We start from the raw sequence: 20,284 nt of genomic DNA on the forward strand, positions 1-20,284 counted from the left end.
TCATGTGAACGAGAAGTGGGAGGAGAGAAGGGAGGCTGTCACCCCCCCCCCCCCCCTTGCTGTAACAGCATTTAAATCCCAAATTACTCATTCATAACCCGAATCCATTTTAAGCTTCATGTAGCCTACTACTAATAATGCTTAATAATAAAAGAAGTATTTTTCCTCACAAGAAAGATAATTCAGCGCATAGACTCATCGCAACGTTTTCTCCATGACTGCCTGCCTTCCAATACAATTACAGTATGACATTTAGACAGTTTAGTGTACTAGTAGGAAGACAGAAAAGTGAGACAAACTGTGCACTAATTGGGATTGATTGAAGTGCTCGATATTACTAGATTATTATGCACACAGCTGTCAACACGCAGTTTTGCCTCACACTAGTAACATAATTGTACTACTATACTTTGCAGTATGCCAAAGAGTCCCTAGCTAGATAAACTGGGTAAAAATGCCCAATAAATTGGCACTCAATTGTCAACTAGTGCACTGTTTTGCCTCACTACTAGTTGTAGTAGTTTTACTAGTAGTTTTCTTTCATATTTTTTTTAAACTAGTGCTCTGAATTGTCTTGCTAGTAACTACTAACAAAGACTGTAGTTACTAGTTAGTTGCTAGTTATCAAGGGTATGGAATAGTAATATACTTGAACAACTAGCGCGCAACGACAAATTTCACATGCGCAGCTTTTTGTTTTTACGGTAAAACCGCTAAATTGGCTCCGCCCCCCTCTTTGATAGAAAACTCTGTGATGTTGCCTGGCTGGCTGTTAACAAGCTTGACCCAGAAGCCAGGGAAGGAGGGGAGAAAGAAGAGAGGAGACAAAACACACGCCAAACGGAGTAGTCTGGAAAGGGGTCCGAGGACATTGTGACAATAAGGTAAGCGCATGTATTAAGGCTGCTAAATTGATATTAAAGCGGTGTTTTTGTGGCGAAAATAGCGGGTGCAAAGCAGCGTTTGTAAAAGGAGTGGTCACGTCCATCTAGAGACCACCGATACGACTCGCGCAGGTTTACATGACAAAGTCTGCCTCCCCCCCATTATTTTCGGACACAATTTCCAATTTAATCGGATAAAAGCGACTTGTCAACCTCTTCAAGCGAGGACTGCGTGTGTAAATATAACGGTAAGCGAGCGGAACTACCGATAAAACCGAGCGGTTGCTAGGCTAAAGTTAGCTTGACTCTCCGTGGTGGGTTTATTGTGATGCTAACGTAGCACGACAGTCGAACCAGGTCACACGGCCACTACGAGCGGAGTGGGCCTGATTTGATGTCCAACCGTGTCATTTATCATCGCGGTAGCGTTTGCGTGCAGCAAAACCGTGTAACTCGGGCGGTCCTTTTGTTTGCGGAGTCATTTTTTTTCTTTTGGCAAACTGTGAACAGCCTGGCTTTCTTTCTTTCTTTCTTCTTCTTCTTTTTTTAAATACGCTGCTATCTTCTTTCGTGTTAAACATCCCGTTTGATGTGCTCACGGCCGGGCAGCAAAGATTTAAGAGACTCTTTGAAATGGGAAATCGGAGCTCACATGACTCTTAGTTTTACAGTTGAACTGGGTTTTGTTCCCTTTTAGTCGTGGGTTGTGTGCATTGACCTAGATATCTTATCTCGTGTGTTTGCTTGGCTTGCACATCTCGGCGTTGGAAGCAAACGATCGAATCACTCCGACAACGTTGGTAAAGGAGGCCTCTGGATTCCGTGAGTGGTAAACCAACTCTTTGATGATCAGTGTCCGTTTTTTTTAGGGAGGGGGGGGGGGGGTGGGGGGCTCTCTTGCATCTTAGGTCTTAGTGGTTGTGAACCTGTTAGGTGGGTCCGGCGCAAACTTGTTTTGGTCGCGATACACGAGGGGGTGGGGGGAATAACTGTCAACTAGTTGCCATTTTATTGAGTTGTAGTTTTTGACTGATAAATTAAAGCTCTTTTATTTGAGGGGGGGGGGGGGGTATAGTTCTGATCAGATTGCACCAGAGTATGAGTTTAAAATAACTTTTTTTTTTTTAAATAAATTTTCAGCATCTGCCGTACCGAGTCCAGATCTGAACCTTGGCAGTGCCAGTGCATTAACAGGGCCCTACATTAAAAATCGTTTTGGGCGGTGCCATAAGCCATGTGGTTGTGGCCCTGCCAGAACCAGCACTTGCCATGTCTATTCATGATATATTAATATTTTGCGATTTATTATTTATGTCTGTAAGAAAATATTGCTTCAGTACAGTTACTTTTTTGCATGCTTTGTTTATTTTTGCAATAACAAAAATCTAACTATGAAACGTTTTACAAGTCTTGGCTTTAAATCTTGTTGAAGCCAGAAGGATTTAACCTTATGTGCAAAACAAATGTGTGAAAAGATTGATCAAGTTAAGTAGATAAAGCTAAAAATGCGGAATATTAAATATTAGAAAACATTTTAAGAACATATTGTATTTGGTTTGGCCAGTGTCGGTGAATATCGGGTGGTTTGACACAAGTCATCTAGTGGCATTGGGCCATTGCTAATGTAGAGAGCCCTGAATAATTATTATTTGGGGGTTTAAATAAAAGTATCCCATGATGCCTTTTTATATGGCTAGATGTAGCAATGAAATTGTAGAATGAAAGAAATGAAAAATAAAAGCTCTTCAAATTCTTGTAAAACCTCCATAACAAATAGTATTCTCCTGCCTGCCAGAGTTATAATAGTTTTGAATTTTGTCTTTTTTTAATTTATTTTTTATATAAAATGTTTTGTTTTGGCTTTTTGCCTTTTAAGGGAAAAGTTAGTTTGAAATAGTTTTCAGAGCGGTACTAAACTAATATATATATATATATATATATATATATATATATATATATATATATATATATATATATAATATATATATATATATATATATATATATATATATATAATCTCTATCAGGAAGTCAACTTACTGCAGTAACAAAATAATTTTTTTACATGGTCAGGGAATTAATTTTGGGCAATGCAATGTTGTAGAGTGCATAAAAGTCACTTCTAAGCACTACCTACTTACTTACTGTACTCTTTATCTTTAGTTAGTTACTGTAATGTACTTTAAATTAATTATTAAATTATTTTATTATTAAGTCTACCACAATGCTTTGACAAACCTGGGTTGCCAATGCTAGCTACTCCTACACTAACATTGCATCTTAAAAGTAGCAGGATGTTTGGGTGACATCTTTCATGTCAGAGCATAAAAATATACAGATTTTAATATGTGCGTTTTTAAGTGAATAGTTTAGTAGGCAGGTTTCCAAATGGCAAATCGGCAAGGGTTCATTTTACAGGTAATGTTTGTCCGGGTGGTGGTCCTCTTTCTGCTTAGCTTAGGTTGTTTGTTAGTTTGTAAACATGTTAGGTGGGTCCTACACAAATGTGTTTTGATAGCAATACACGGGCCTGGATAACTGTCAACCTGACTGTAACACAACACAATCCGCTATTTTTATTTTTTTGTTGGCATGTCTTTGCATAAAATAAATAAATAATAATAATAATTTAGATTTATGTACAGCTGCTTCCCTTGTGTTGCGAACTTGTGTTCCAGAAAGCTGTTTGGAGATCTTCAATCCGTAGGTTATTTATTTGCCTTTTTTCCTATGATTTTTTTTTTAGGTGTTTTAATTTTTATTATTTGTCACCACTCACTTCCTTGCTGCAAACTGACACGTGGTGCAAATTGGTATGCAGAACTGCTTAAACCAGCCATAAATTGCAGAAAAGGTCTCATCAAAAGTTTTTTCCACAGCCTTAACCTTTAAATCTTCAAAAAGGCTTCCAGGCATCTCTTGTGCGGGCATGAGACTCAGAGCCATCCGTCTTTGTTCACAAACATAAAGTTACAGTGAGAGTACAAGACTTGTAGGTTGGACTCGTATCTCAAGGATAAAATGTTCTGTTTGTGTGTCTGAATGTTTCTAAGTGGGGTAGCTTCAGTAGCGCCATTTATGCGACCCAAGGAAGCGCAACAATAACTCATGGTGGTAATTAAAATGTTGGGTATGTTTTGAGTGCCATGTAAGTCAGTAGCATATAGCGGGGCAGCTTGACAACAAACACATCGTGATGGAGGATTTGAGTAGGGCGGTCGAGGTAACTTGTGGTTGATGGTGGCGAAAGCAAGTTGATAAACTTGTCAAGATGATGCAGAGAAAGGTCTGAATTGCTGTTGACAGTGGCAGAAGTCAACAGCTGATCAGCTGCTAAATCGAGCTGCTCAACATAAGGTACAGTAAGCACCCAACTAAAGATAAGTCGTTTGTATATATATATATATATATATATATAAAAATAAAAAAAAAGATACTCCGTGTACCACTGAGTTAAAAATGTAATGATGAGTGAAGCCACCAGTGAAGTTGTAATTGCTATTTTTCCGATGTCATTTGATTAGCCTAAACTTTTGCCGTGAACTAGTTTTGATTGTTGATGCCTGTTATTGTGTGCGATCTCTCGAGGTGTACAGGTTAATCCGAAGGGGCCTCATGTCTGTGCATGTCTGTGAATATGTATGTTTGTGAGGAGCTAAGTGGATTACTGGGCTAAAGCTTCAATCCCATTACAAGCCACGCTCGTCTCCATCTAGCGTCAATGGCGTCACATCACGCTGACGAAATTCAGCAGTGGGCTAATGAGAGGGAGCATATTTTTGGTTTTGACAGCGCGTTTGCGGCGGGTGTTTCATGAAGTCGACAAATGGCACATTGTTGTGTGTGCGAATGGTCGCAGATGTCTGGCAGGGCCCAGTGAGTCATGCTGACGGATGGTTCAGAATCAGGCGAAACTGATACTCGTGATGTGATCAGATGTTTGAGTAGTGTGTAAAGTAAACCCTCTCCTTGACATTTTCACCACTTTTTTTTCCCTTTTCATTTTTAAGGTGAATAATATATTTTTTTTCTTGCATTATTTTCACATCCTGTATGAAATGTAGTGTACAGTATAGGTCTCATTCAGTGTTTACAGCTGCTTTTAAAGGTCACTCGACAATTGTTTCGGGTTGGGGGACTGTGAGGCTGATGTCAGGGAGACGTCGGCATAGCTCACAAGACTTCGGCTCACACAGGAGGGCTTTGGAATGTTGTGTATGTATTCCGGGCATGTCATGAAAATCTAAATAAATAATTCTACAAATGTTTTGCGGTTTCTTTACATTTTTGTGAAGATTTCCTGTGATGATAGATAACCAAAGGGAAAACACACACAAACCAAACCAAAAAAAAAAGGAACTTAATGTTGCACAGGAAAATATCTGGATGCTTGGTACAATATGAGCATATCAACTCAACTTCATTTTTATGCTTTCGTAACAGCAGCAGTTGTAACAAAACACTTTACAGAGCACGACATAAAACAATAGCAACAAACCAACAAAATTTAAATCTTGTCTTTCATTCAGCCAATTTAGATCGTTTTTTCGTCGTTCCTGTCTGTTGCCATCTCCAGACTAGAGTTCTTTGCGAGTCATTGAAATGTCTGGCCAACAATGAATGCGACACAATCTTCATAATCTCCACAGGTCAGAGAGTATGGAAATGAGCTGGTGAAAATAATGGTTCAAACCAGCGGTACCTCAGGACTGCCGCAACATGTTAGCAAATATGATACATGCTTCATCTACTATATTTATTTAAGACACACCCTTCTAAATAACGTTGCACTCTACTACAAACGTATTGTTGCGACTTAGAGATCAGCCGCAAAAATTGAGATCCGGACATCCCTAATCTTTGGTTGGACGCGCATAGCTAAAATGTCAAGATTGAAGGAATATATTACACTTGGCATTCATTTGAAAAATTCTGAACAGAAATTGATAATTGGCAAAATGAAAGCAGTTTGTGTGGTCGCACGATCCACAGATCAACTGTGGGGGTGGATTTTTCACCACAGAGCATATTTAAAGGAGGAAGCCAACCTTATCGTTGTGTGCAAACAAAGTGTTTGTGCTATGCACTCTGATGCTTTCATGACTATATGCGCGGAGCGGAAGAGTGATTCTTGGCTACCTACGGTAGCTCTCGCATCTCTTGCACTCACCTCTGATGTCGAATCCATAACATCCTGTTTGTCAGGAAGTGGGTTGAAGGGGAAAGGGGAGGGGAGTGGCTGTGGGACAGAGGCAATTGTTTTCATTGTTCGGTTACATTCGCTACTGTCCAAGGCCAAAAGAAACAGCTGCGAATGGGAGAGCCGAGCGGAGGATACAGATGAGAACGGTCCTTCTCGCTCTTGTACTTGCTCACAAACTTGTCTTTGTTCTGCCAGGCCCCTCCTCAGACGCTCAGCTGTAAATTCACCCTTCTGACACAAAATAACAACCCTGACTGCGCTTGCCAAGAAATATCACTGTTTACAATTCATCTTGTGTGAGTGACAGCTATGCTAATTACCGAAGGAGATAGTTTGTAGCATACTAATGGTGATTATTCATTTGAGTCAAGATATGGAAGGAGCCAGTGCCATATGAGTGAGCTTGACAAGAGTAGATGTCTTCGTGTGTGTGTGTGTGTGTGTGTGTGGACGGCACGGGACGGGAGTGTGATGAACACTGGTCAAACCAAGGTCATTTGCCTGTGGACGAGTGGGTGGGCTGTTGAGCTGAATTGACAGAAGACAATGTTAAGAATGCAAGATTAGCTTTTATCTTTAATTTGCTTCAACTTATCTCGACCCCCCCCCCCCCCACCACCCACCTCATTGTTTGCTCTTGCTCTTTCTCATGTCTCTTTCCATATCCCGTCTTGCTTCTCATTTGATTTGTTTGCAGTTCTGTCTGTCTGCAGGGTATAAAACAGCCCAGGCCTCCTTGTGACCATATATGGGCATGTGTGGTACTGGATAGTGGGTTTTTTTCTCCCCCCCTCCCCTTCTCCCTACAACAGGTGGGAGGTCATTGCTCCGGGGCTTTTACGTGACTATACCTTACACGCAAATAGCGGTTTTGGTTCTGACAAATTTCCTTGTAGAGTTGTGAAATGCTCCACTCCTCGTGTTCTCATCAGGCCGTCCTACCTTCCTTCACTTTCCACGCACTGAGCACATCCCCCAATCATGGCTGTCTCTGTCTTGATTTGTTGAGTCATTCGCCGGACAGACGTACAGGAAAAGACACTCTGCTTGCTTCATCTTAAAAGATAAAAGCTGCTGTAATACTGCGTCACTAACAGTAACTTATTCATCAGCTCTCTTCTGATTAAAGTGTCAGTTTCGTATTTGAGCACTCCCATGGTCCACTCGCACCAACACCTGCTACCTGAAATGTAATTCTGTTGCCCCCATGGCTCTGAATTTACAGTACCCATTTGTCTGTGCATGTTGGCTACACACAGACCTTTTGAAAAGAGTACCCCCCCCCCCTACTCTTTCTGCCTTGAACAACCGGTCAGGCAGGTGTTTGCTAAGCAATGGTTGTTTATTCACCTTGTGGGGGATCAGCTGACCAGACCTGAGGGTGTATCCACCCCTGATAAAAGAATCCAAGTTGCCACTTGTTGGGCTCGTATAACAAAAGTGTCTTGTTTTCTGTGAGGGCTAAACCGAGATAACAGCGGAGCTAGGTGGATGGGTGCTGAGCACGAGGTCGGTCTGCTTGAGAGCAAACATCCCTGCTGACACATAGTTTGGCATTCTCACTATGTTGCTGTTTTCTGACGAACCCGTCCTTCACTGAAACACTTGTCTCTTTGTGTTCTGTCTCTGCGAGCAGTCCTCTCTTTCTGGGCTTGGGCCTTCACTGTGCTTCTACCAATGAACAACTAGAGCTTCACCTTTTGGCCTTGGTGTGATCTCTCACCTCTTCTGTCAAACCACGCCCACAGGTGAAGGTGTGTATTTATCTCTATGTTTGCGTATTCCTTAAGGTCAGCCGTGTACAAAACATTGCAAACAGGCCTTTTCTACGTGAACTTTACCATAAATAAGACATACTTTCGTAATTCCCAGGTAGTGTACTGTGGGAAATTGTCCAATTGTGAATCAAATAACTTCAATTCATAACTAACATGCCAACAATCGCCAAGCACAAAGTATCCTTGTTAGCTAATTTCATATAGCCTACCACAGCTAGTTAGAATGTACCGTAAAACTCCTGCCAGGATAGACAGAGCCACTTGTGCACTTTCAATTGCGTTTATTGAACAAATGGTTACAAAATAAATGACAAGTTAATTTGTTGGCCAATTAACAGCGAGCTGCTACAACTGTACACACTAAATTCACCGACTCACAAGTCACTTGCCAGGCCAGCCTCCACTGTTTTAAAGCCACACACACTCAAAATCATCGATATTATAGTGTCAACATGAGGTTGACATCAGCAATTTAATACCTTGCAATATGATTTTTCTGTTTTTAATCCATGCCTTTTGTGATTGTTTTATTTATATATATATTTTTTTTAAAGTCTGTCACCATACTGTTTAAAAAAACAAACAAAAAAGCGGTGCAACCCCCACCTTTTTACCAAATAATATCGGGATGTGTAATGCCCCCTCTTTCCCCTCGGGGTGGTGTAGTGTGTATGGAGCAGTGTGAGAGCGCAGCAGCTCTGCTGGAGTCGGTCAGGGAGCAGGAGGTGCAGTTTGAACAGCTGACCAGGGCGTTGGAAGAGGAGAGGAGGCGAGTGGGCCTCTCTGCCACCAGCCCTTCGGCGCTGGGTCACCCCCTCCCTCACACACAGGTAACGCCAACAACAACAAAATCCGAGTTCAGAGCCACTTGTGGATGCCTTTCGCTTCCATGTTACCACCCTAATACCCTCATTTAGATATCTGCATCCTCGTCTTCCAACCATAATTAATGCCAATTAATAAATTCCTCCTGCTGATCTCAGTCATCCGGTAAACATCCTCCCATCTCTCCACCAGTACTATATTGTATGTGATATCTGCATTTTTAATGAATTGCCCAATTCCCATCCATGAAAAAAAATATGGTGCATCTAATGTTAACATGTCGAAGGTTACCATCTTCATCATCCATCACACACTTGCAGCATGCCTTCGCTGTCACTCTCCAGAAACACTCCTTCAGTCAGCCCCTCATATGGAATCTCAGTTATTCTCATCTTCCTGTTCCAGCATGTTATGGAATGTTGTCACTGTCGCATGCACGCAGACCTTGAGTTGTTCACCTTTTGTCAGTCACTCTTTCTGTGTTGGAGTAAAAGATTTCTGCATACTCGCCCAGTTGCATATTTGCCATCTAATGATGCGGTCCATTGGGAAAAATGAATTAAGTAGGATTTTAAGTTTTTTACAATTTGGTAGTCATCATCAGTATGTGGACTTTGTTTCAAATCAAGGTGGCAAAATAGGATTTGACTCTACTATAATGTAATAAATGAAACATTGAAACGTTAAAACAGTAATCCTATATTTATTTTTTTGAGGGTTGCTTTCTTTCCTGCTGGCCACTCTAAATATTTACTGGAGCCCAACTCGTCTGTAAAGGCCTCTGCTGTTGTATAAATGCTCATATTTAGTCTGCGCCTAAAGCATTTTAGATTATCAGCAAGCGCTGAACTTTTGTTATGGTGATCTTGTGTCATTGTACTTTTTGAGGTCACGTTGTGCTGTGTTCAGAGAAACGGCTCCGGCATCTCAAGCAGCAGAGATGAAAAGTTCAAGTTCCATCTGTAAATATTATTCTTCCTTTAGGACTCACTGACATTCATTAGGCTGTTTTGACTTTGCGAATCCTTGGGCGCGTTCTGATTAGTTGGGGGCCCAAAGATAATGGCCAAGACGGTGGTGATGGTAGTGTAGCTTCATGTTGACTGTATTTGATTTCTAGTGAGAGTAACAACTTGGTTATGCTTATTCTCTGCAAACCTCTTTAAATTCAGAGCACAGCATAGAGGATATGATGGGAAGGACTCGATTTAGAGGAAATTTGCCCTTCCCAGAAACCCCACTTCTCATTTTTAAAGAAAACATTGCCATTACTTAAGTACTACTTTTTCCATAGAAAATTATTTTAAATACTCAACTGTAGGAATTGCCACACTATTTCATCTCATTTGTATTATTCCCAAAAGTGATACTGCTGATACTGAGGCTATTGTGTTGCGTGGCACTGAGTGTTACTCAGGGTTAGTAAAGTCTCTGGTATATACAGAATGACAGACATCGATTATGTAACTGATTAGAGGAGGAAGTAGGGTGTAAAGATGAATGGCTACATTCCAGAATGTCCCCCTGCATGTCTTGCAGTGATTCACAGATCATAAACACACAGGCAGGGCTGAAGGACCTTATTATTGTTGTGTGTTTTTTAAGAGACTAAACTGGGAAAAATGCCTTAACCGCACATTTATTGCTGCTTCAGTAGAATTGTTGTTGGTTGTGCACAATTTAAAATAATCTTTCTGTCACATTCCAGAACGGGCGTTTAGGGGATGCGGATATCGAACGACTGAAATTAACAGATTCCTACATAAACGGCACACAGGTACATGTTGGTAGTTAATGAATGCATGTGAAAGTGTATATTTAGTGGTTATAATTCTTTTTTAACACAGTACAGAATGGTGGACCCAGCACACGGCGCTCTGAACGAGAGCTACACCCCAGAGGACGACTCTCATGAAGCACACTCGGTCTTTTCTGAAGACGGAACTACACGACGGCTTGACAACGGGGTGGGTTGTATGTGCCATTCTCGAAATAGGAGAAGCAATAATGTTAAAGACAGTTGCTCAAATGTAGTCGTTTGCCAGCATACATTGGTTTCTGAATCTGAAAGAATCTTCAAACCAGATTGTCTCCAATCCCTGCCACAGATGAAGAAACCCATCTCGCGCGCAGTCCTGCCAAATGACTCCATGTCCATCAACGGCGGCATGTCCGTGTCCGGTATGAGCGGCTACAGCGCCACCCTCGACCGTCCATACAGACAGGTCGCAGGGGACTACCCTACTGCCACGGTGCCCAGAAACTACCACTATGGACCTGTAGGAGCTTATGACGACTACAGGGGAGGCCCGCCGTCGGAGGCATACACAAGTTTGAGCAGAGTTTCGCACATGGACGAGCGCTACAGGTACAGGACAATTCTTGTCCGTAATAACAAGTTGAGTTCATTCCAATGCATATTTTGTGTGTGCCTGGCATTGTTCTGCTTTTCCGTGTCAATGTGTGTCACAATTGCGTCACGATGACGCATGCGGGGATGTTAAGCTCAGATTCAGCAGTCATTAGCGAAATGTGGGCAAAGTCAGAATTTCCACTACTTTAACCCATTGTGGTTTAAAGTGCCTGGCAAAACATGCCTCTAAAACTTAAGGGTGACTTCTGAATTAAAAAATAATTGATATCTCAGCTTTTGAAGCATATAGAAGCATAATTCCCAAAAAAATTCAGAGCTTACACCTATGGCGTTTACACAAGCCTAAGTTTATTATTATAAACATTCAATATTTTAAAAATAAATAAATTAACAAACAAATGTCGCATCTGCAGGTAGATAACTCCATATATATTTACCTTCAACACTGTAGCGCAGTAGTAATAACCTCGGGGGATCGAGTGGTAATTATTCGTCGTCAAAGCCATCAAAATTGTCAACATCCTCCGTCTACAAACATATTTCTTAACAGTATGTCACTGTCGACTCGTTACACTGATTCGAAGGGCTATGTTTACATTTATCGTAGAAATAATATTCGTACCGGTTCAAGCAAACAGAAGCAAATGATAAAGCAACAATTTTGTTCTGTAAACTGGTTTTATGAAGTGTACTTTGGAAAGTCAAAACAACTGTTGTGTTGTACGTATTTCGTTAAGGGGCGTGTCCTGGTAAGTCGCATCAGTAGCCTAAGTCAGGTTATCCCAACTTGACCGGTTACTCTGTGTGAGTGTCTCACTGTGAGTTTTGGCATACTGTTGCTCCTTGCAAATGGACAAAAGTCAACAAATGGCTGAAAGTGCATTGATAACGGGCTCGTCCCCCCCGACTCAAATGGCCACATATCTGAATCTCACTTGTAACTTGCAACACAAATAACCCCCGACTGCTCTTATCTCAAAACGTGTAAATTGGGCCATGTAATTTACAGATGCTTATTACTGCCCATTTTTGCTCGCATCTTTCTGCAGGCCAGTTGATGGCTACAGAACTTTGGATTCTGGTTATCGGGCCCCAAGCCGTCAGCAGATGGACCCCTATGCGGCACAGCCCCAGGTGGGCAGAGGAATGAGGGCCATGGGCTCAGCAATGGACATGCGATACGGCCACGGACACTATGGTCTGGACGATGACCAGCGGAGTGTGGGCTATGACGAGTACGGCATGGGGCCCCCTCCCATGCACCCCGGAGGTTACGGCACCATGCCACGGCTAGGTCCCGGCCCTGGTGGTATGGACAGGCGAAGACTCAGGTAAAGCAGCACAGGCACATGTACACGTTTTATACTTGCGTACGGCACAAAACGGCATTTACCTTATTGCAAACCCTACAGGAGTTGTGAAGATACTCTGGATGGCGATATGGGAGGAGTTGATCCGTACGCCTGGGGCGTTCCCATGACTCTTGATCGAGGAAGCATGGCTTCATTAGACAGCACTCTGAGGAAAGGTCCTCCCTCCTCATGGAGACAGCCGGAGCTGCCAGAGGTGATCGCCATGCTGAACTACCGCCTGGATCCTGTCAAAACCAACGCGGCGGCCTTCCTCCAGCATCTCACATTCAAAAATGACAAGGTACAACACTTTTCCCATTAAGTTAAAACCATTTAATCTTGAATCCTCAGTGTTATTTTGCTTATTGAATTTGTGTTTTCCCCAGGTTAAGTCGGAGGTGCGACGCCTGAAGGGAATCCCGGCCTTGGTGTCGATGCTGGATCACCCCAGCAAAGATGTGCACCACTCGGCCTGCGGCGCGCTGAAGAATATTTCATTTGGACGAGACCCAGACAACAAGATCGCCATCAAGAACTGTGATGGCGTGCCAGCGCTAGTCCGGTTATTGAGGAAGACCCGCGAGCAGGACCTCACTGACACTATCACAGGTACTTCACCCCCCCCCCTCCCCCATTCAGACATGGGAATATGCTTAATAGATGTAGGTGTATAAACATTACCATATTGAGTAGTAAAATTGATTACATGTGTTTATTGGGGGAGCTGATGGAACATATTTATAGTTCTGGTGTGGTTGTCATATTCGGCATATTAGTCTAACAATAAAAAAAAATACAGCAAAATACATCTGTTTTATAAAGGTTATTTAAAAAAAAAAGTAGCTACTCTTAAGTAGTATTTGTATTTTGCACTTTGAAGAATTGCCTTGGAGAACGGTTTTGTTTAAATTGTCTCTTGGGGAGAGCGCTACTCAGTTGCATTGACAGTAATGGAACGCTTCCGTCACCCCAGGCACACTGTGGAACCTCTCGTCCCACGATTCAGTGAAGATGGAGATAGTGGACCACGCCCTGCACGCTCTGGTAGATGAGGTGATAGTGCCCCACTCGGGTTGGGAGCGAGGGAGCAACGGCGGAGAGGAAAGCTGCAAACCACGACATCTGGAATGGGAGACCGCCTTGACCAACACTGCTGGCTGCCTGCGGTATGAAAGCATGAGAGCGCTGGCTGGAGGAGGAACACAGTCCAGGGACATATTTAAGCGAGCCTAATTATATGTTCAAATGTCTCCTATGTGCAACAGAAACGTGAGTTCAGAGCGCAGCGAGGCACGACGGAAGCTGAGGGAGTGCGCGGGATTGGTGGATTCGCTGATGTATGTCGTGCAGTCACAGATCAACCGCAAAGATGTGGACAATAAGGTCGGCAGGAAGTTCAGAAAAACTTTGGTTCATTTCAATTGTCACCTAACACTAAAACGTTCTATTCAACTGTTTTTGTCCTTCTGCAGTTAGTAGAGAACTGCATGTGCCTCTTAAGGAATCTGTCCTATCAGGTCCATCGCGAGGTCCCCAGCTGTGAACGCTATGCAGAAACCACGCCCATCAACCAGGGCCCTGCGCCTGGCTCGAACAAAGGTGGCTGCTTCGGCTCTCGAAAGGGCAAAGGTTAATATGAAACACCCGACGGTCACAGTTAAAAAAGTGTCTGCGGCTTGTTGGTGGCGGTCACACTGTTGCAGTTTTTCACTCTTCTTTCTCTTCTTCCTCTCCCTCCCTCTGCTTTCTGCTTCTTTTTTTTTTCCTGTCCTGGTAGATGAGTGGTTTTCCAAAGGTAAGATTTTCTTTGCCGTTATGATCCTACGATCATAACTAACACAGAATGTTATTCATTAGCGATACAAGGCTGACTTTACACTGCAGGTTCAAATGCGCAAAATCCGATTGTAATGCCCATCTCGGATTTATTTGATTATTTAAATGTCCATTTGAAGGGACACTCTATACTATAGTTTACATGGAACACGTAAAAAAACAAAACATGCACGGATGACAAAGTTGCACCATAATTCACGTTTTACACAGTAACACAGAAGCCAACAATAATATGAGGCCTGGGCAAAGTAACCTTGCCTCCACTGGCCAATTGGCAAACTTCTGAACTGATAGAATCTGATTTTTATCCACATTTAAATGTTAACTTAGTTGATTACTGCCATGACGGATATCCAAAATTTGCCACTTGAGCCCAAAAAATCCAAATTGTTTCTGTGCAAGTCCAGCCTAAGAAATTAATTCTAAAGATTGCAACGCAAAGCCCACTGCATGCTCACTGTGCTTGCCTCGCTTGTTGCATGATCACATTCATACCACAGAGAACATAAATGCACTTTTTAAGTTTCAATGTTTTTAAGTAAGTTTGTCTCATCTGTCATGTCTTCCCCCCTTTTGTTTTTTTTGTGACTACAGGAAAGAAAGATGGAGATGATGGAAGTACAGATCAAGTTGACATTCCAAAGAGAACAGTGCCTGCCAAAGGTGTGTGTTTGTTGGTACAATGGAATCTTGGGGGAAATGAGCTATTTAATCACAAGTCCTGCTTAGCGCCTTGTTTCAAATACGTAACTCTGTTGATTAATGTTTGTCCTGTAAAATAGGAGTCAGTATTTATCAAATTTCAAGGCAAGTAAATGTGTCTTGGTAACTTAACATGCATGAAGTTAACCGGAACAAATGTGTGCTTGCGTGCGTGACAGGTTACGAGCTGTTGTTCCAACCGGAGGTGGTTCGAATTTACACTTCGCTGCTCAAAGAAAGCAAGAACCCTTCGGTGCTGGAAGCCGCTGCCGGGGCTATCCAGAACCTGTGCGCAGGTCGATGGACTGTAAGTACTTTAACAAACAAATTAATTGCTTGTTGCTTGTGATTTTCCATCTTCCGTGGAATAGCTGACATAAACCACAATTATTCATAACTTATTTTTGTCTGGGTTCCACATCAGTATGGTCGTTACATCCGGGCCACCGTGCGTCTGGAGAAGGGTCTTCCCATGATGGCCGAGCTGCTGGCTCACGGCAACGACCGCGTTGTGCGGGCCATGTCCGGAGCTTTGAGGAACCTCGCCATCGACAGCAGGAACTGCGAACTTCTCGGTATGATTGCTGGATGTTCCTTAACAAGAAGGGGGAAGTCAATCCAAAAATTGCCTTTACAATAATATGTTGTATGTATAAAGTATAAATATAGCATTCTGATTAATATTGTGCTTGTGGAATAGAAGTCAAGCATCCATCTCGGGGCGGCCATTTTGCCACTTGCTGTCAACTTAAAATGACATCACAATTGCTCAGGTAACGACCAATCATTGCTCAGCTTCAGAAAACAGGTGAGCCGATTGGTCATTACCTGAACACTGAGCAACTGTGGTGTCATTTTAATGCTGCATTCGAGGATAGTCTGAAGTCGGATGTATCAGAGTTGTTTTTTCCCCAACTCCGACCTGAAAGCGTTTGAGGCGAAAGTAAACATCCAAAATGTTGGATAGTAATAAATAGTTTATTTTGGTCCTCAAAACTCATTTTGACCTCCAGCAAACTTACCTTACTTCACAATTTTGTTTCATTTATTGTTTCTATCTTATTTCATAAGCATTGCATACAGTTCAGTAGTTCACTGTATAATTTCATGCAGGGAGATAGCAGCGTACTTTCACGTACGTTGTGTTCCGTGAAGTTATGTCGAATATTTATGAATGAAGAAACCTGTTTAAATTGTTTTACCATTCACGGTCTGTTTCCAAAGAGGTCGCCATTGTAGAGTGACGTCACATTGCAGCCCGTCGGTGAAGTCGTGGTCCTTTTTCCCCCCTCGACTTTGCAAGTGGAATTTCTGAGTTCCTGTACTCACTTCCTGGTTTGAACTGTGAAAAGTCCGACTTCCGACCATCCTTGAGTGCAGCATAAGTTGACAGCAGGTGGCAAAAGGGCCCGCCTCCCCTGAGATGGATAAAAAAGGATTTTGCTGCTTAACTCGTATTCCACAAACACAATATTAATCAGAATACCAATTATATACTAGTATTGACTTCCCTTCTAACTAGATATCGTTATTTGTTTCCATTTGCCATGAGAAGCTAACTTGCATTTCTTCTGCAGGTTTGCATGCAGTGACCCACCTTGTAGCCAACCTGCCTGGTGGCCAGAACCAGTCGGGGCGCGCCCTGTCGGAGGAGACGGTGGTATCTGTGCTGAGCACGCTGACAGAGGTGCTCGGCAACAGTCTGGAGGCAGCCAAGACCCTTCGGGCCTCGCAGGGCATCGAGAGGCTTGTTCTCATTAACAAAGACGGGTAAGGAAGAAGCAGGGGCACTTTTTGGATTGGTTGGTTTGAACAGTTTAGTCTGCTAGTTAAATGCTAACATAACTTAGCATGGATGTTGTGGTAATTCTAAGGCCTCAAACAGCTGGTACGTTAACGCTCACCCGGCAGCAGAGCAAATACTGAATAGAAGTTAAGATATTTGATTGTGTCTTTTGTAGCAAGCGGTCTGACCGTGAGGTTCGAGGGGCCGGCCAGGTGCTGCAGCTGGTGTGGGCCCACAAGGAGCTGCGTCGGCCTCTTGAGAAAGACGGCTGGAAGAAGTCCGACTTCCAGGCCAACCTAAACCCCGGCACCACCAACGGCCCGGGCACCCGAGCCAATGGCACCTACGGGGACAGTACCACGCCACTGCTGGACAGAGGTGCGCGTTTGACTTGAGAGCTCTTTTGTAACTGCTCGCAGAATCAACATTTGAACTTGCGTTGTTTTTTGTTTTGTTTTTACACCCACAGGGGAGAAGCGAAACATGATTCCACTAAACGACCTCGGCTCTGGTAGGTGGTTTCCTTCTTGTTTTCATCCCAAGATGCATGTTAAGTGTGCATAAAATGAAAAGTCACGCTTGTCGTCTTTTCTCTCTCTTTCTCTCAGAGGCGTACTCGACACTGGACCAGAGGGAGAGGAGACACACTCTCGACGACACCACAGACACTTTACCGGTACGCTTGAAATACTAACCATCCAACTTGTTGAACTGCCCACTCCACAAAGTGAAACCCTGGCTGCTGTGGCTGTCTTTTCCGTTTTTAAAACCTCACAATGACCCATTTCCTTTCTAACACGAGCTTCCCCCTCCTTTCTCTCTTTTGCTCTCTCTCTTTTTCTGGCTGTCTCTCAGAGAGTGGTATATGGGGGAAGAAAGGGCTCCCTGCCTCTGTTGGACTCTTATGATGGTTAGCCTCCCCCCCACCCCCTCCTGTACCTTCCTCTGCATGTAACAGCATGGTATGTCTTACTGACTTCTCATCCTGCATGCAATTCTGATCAGTGCTCCTTTGGTCGCCTGTGACGCCAAACCCCTCAGGGCTAACAGAAGCCTGCCTGAGGTTGACCTAATGCTCCACGCTATGTTCTCTTGTTGGCCTGTTTACACTCAGCCAATTAAACGGTGTGTTTTGTCCGGTGCTCTTGCTATAGTGGAATCTGTATGGGTTCATTTTATTGGCTTTGGGGGGCTGTCAATGAGTAATTGACATTCCCTAAAAAGATGTATAATTGCCACAAGATGGCGGGAAAGAACAACTTTTATAAACACTGTCGAGCACAATGTAGTCCTTTTCATTGTCTGAACATACGGTAGCTTGATCAGTGATTTTGTTTTTGTTAAATAAAAATCACCTTTCAATTGAAAAGTAATTAATGACATTGTATTTGTAGTTTACACACTTAAAGAATTACTAAAAGCATTAGACAAAAATGTAACTTTTAGAGATTTAACAGTCACCCCCCCCCTTCCAAAAAACAAGATTTGAAAAAAAATCGCAACTCTACTATAGGTGTTACTATGGAAACCAGGTAGCTTTTTCGTTTTTTTATGCCAAAATCTTTAAAAGTTCCCTAAAATCATTTTCTAATCCACCTTTTGTTGTTCCTACAGAAAAACTGATTGTGTGTATCACCCAGACTGGGCCGTCCCTCCCTGACCACTGCTACTGAGGAGGCAAGGAGGATGTTGTCTGTCGGCTCCTCCCCCATCTTCCGCCAGACCAATGGGATCGGTCAATGTCTGTTTAGCATCCAAAGAAAGTGTTTTGTGTTGCAGGCAAACGTTTTGCAACATTAATGCACACAAAGCCGTCGCCCCCTGTCTTTTTAATTTGTCTTTTTTTTAAAATATGATTATCGATGTTACCGTAGCAACAGAAGTCTAGTTTGTGTTAAGTTATGAATCTGTAAAGGCAATCACCTTTGTTGACAATCATTTGATTCCAGTGTTGTCTTGCTTTTTTGTATGTTGGCTATTTTATCAACGTTGTCGTTGGAGTTATTTTGCTGCCAACGCCTGCATCCTAACGAGGGGCTTGTGTGTAGACTTCAGTGTAGGTTATATACTGTACATACAAAGAGAAAATTAGATGGCTGCGTACATTTTGGCGAGTTTATTTAAATGGTCCATTCATGAGGATCGCTGTCAGACCCGATGAGTCGCCATCGTTTGTACCGTCGTTTTGTCCATAATGACTTTGTCTCGTTGCGATGGGCACACGAGTAAAACGAGAGCAGGTGTGTGTTTGCGCGTATGGGAGGGGACAAACGCTGATGGACATTTTTTTATTTCCCCAAGTCTTATTTTTCTTATTTTTTTTTCCCCTATGGCCTGACCCGGAACGATACATTTGTTCATTTTGTTCTTGTGTCAGTTTAGATATCCTGTTCTCCAGTTGACATTTTTTTTTCTTGATTTTGTTGTGCATTACCAGCCTTTCGTGTGGAATTAAATAAAACATCTCCTGTTTGCTTAGAATCCAAAATTTGAAGTGAAGCTGACTATAAGAGCCACTAAACCACTCATTCTTAATCACTTATTCTTGGCTCTGCGATTTCAATTCCATCTTTAATTGACTGAATGCTTGTATTTGCCCCGCACATGATGGGTATCTTACAAACACAAAAAAAAGTATGTGCGAGTTGTATTTGCTTAGAGGAGACTCGAGTCTGTACAGTTTGTGACCTTTTAATTTAGGTGGATGTGATGCATATTTCCTTTTTTGTCATCCATTTGTTTTCTATTTTGTATTCCTTTAATGTCTATTTGATGATTCAGCCACTCTTTTTGCAGTGGGTGGTTGAGATCCTTATGCAATTTATTTTACAGCGTTAATCGAGACCACTCTTTCCCCTTCCCACTTATCCAGTTCTCCACAGACAGTATATTTGTAATGTTGCCTATCCATGTAAAGTTATAACATACCATTCATACCTGCCTTGGCTCTGACAAGTAGCTTTTTTTCAATGAAGTATGTAACTGGATATACTGATGTTTTGATAAATAAAAAAATCTTTTCTTAGACAACATTTTGCTCATGTCTGGTTGCTATGCAATATGTTGACCCGTCACATTGGCTCTGTCATGGGCACTTCTGGCCAGTTAAAACCCATGAAAACTGCTGGCCAACATTTTAATTCCCTCTCATTGACTGGATGAAATCATACAATTTAGGTGAAAGTCTTACAGATAATATCATATATCAATATTTGGGTAATTGAGCAATTTTAATTTCTAAAAGACGTTAATGGCTAATTGTCTAAATAAAGCTGCCTTGCCTTAGTGCACTTCAGTGGAGCAAATGAAGCGACTTTTATTTGAAGTGGCGATACCCTCTGCTGACCATGGAGAAGTATTGCACTTTAATTGAGCAGGCTGAGAGTCTGGTTGCTGAGAATTTATTTCATTTATTTATTTTTAAAAAATGCCATTTTGAGGATATTTTATCACCTTTGCATTCTTAAATTATCGAAGTGTTAGGAAAGACAAATTGCATCTTCTTTTTTTTTATACTAACGACTGAAAAAATCTCATGTTTATTG

The 20,284-nt window shown here is 42.4% G+C and overlaps 1 protein-coding gene across 7 annotated transcripts; it reads left to right on the top strand.

The window, feature by feature from the left end:
• Positions 1–751: 751 nt before the first annotated feature.
• LOC147168424 (catenin delta-1-like) lies at positions 752–19,769 on the top strand. Of its 7 annotated transcripts, none has more exons than XM_086084654.1 (22): positions 757–884; positions 7,723–7,840; positions 8,531–8,694; positions 10,398–10,466; positions 10,537–10,656; positions 10,798–11,057; positions 12,113–12,394; positions 12,476–12,716; positions 12,802–13,024; positions 13,389–13,581; positions 13,681–13,798; positions 13,888–14,044; positions 14,193–14,210; positions 14,846–14,914; positions 15,133–15,260; positions 15,378–15,528; positions 16,531–16,723; positions 16,915–17,117; positions 17,209–17,250; positions 17,348–17,415; positions 17,595–17,701; positions 18,354–19,769. In XM_086084654.1, exons 3-21 carry the CDS (start codon positions 8,536–8,538, stop codon positions 17,652–17,654), a joined length of 2,754 nt encoding a protein of 917 aa, XP_085940780.1. In that variant the 5' UTR covers positions 757–884; positions 7,723–7,840; positions 8,531–8,535; the 3' UTR covers positions 17,655–17,701; positions 18,354–19,769. The 7 variants fall into 7 exon arrangements, with proteins under 7 accessions (XP_085940786.1, XP_085940780.1, XP_085940781.1 ...); XM_086084655.1 differs by having other exon boundaries at positions 7,723–7,834; XM_086084656.1 differs by lacking the exon at positions 757–884 and adding an exon at positions 977–1,132.
• Positions 19,770–20,284: the final 515 nt, after the last annotated feature.

This window comes from Leptonotus elevatus, chromosome 9 (genome assembly GCF_054856555.1).
Source record: "Leptonotus elevatus isolate MCC_2025b chromosome 9, RoL_Lele_1.0, whole genome shotgun sequence".
Taxonomy (NCBI): Eukaryota; Metazoa; Chordata; class Actinopteri; order Syngnathiformes; family Syngnathidae; genus Leptonotus; species Leptonotus elevatus.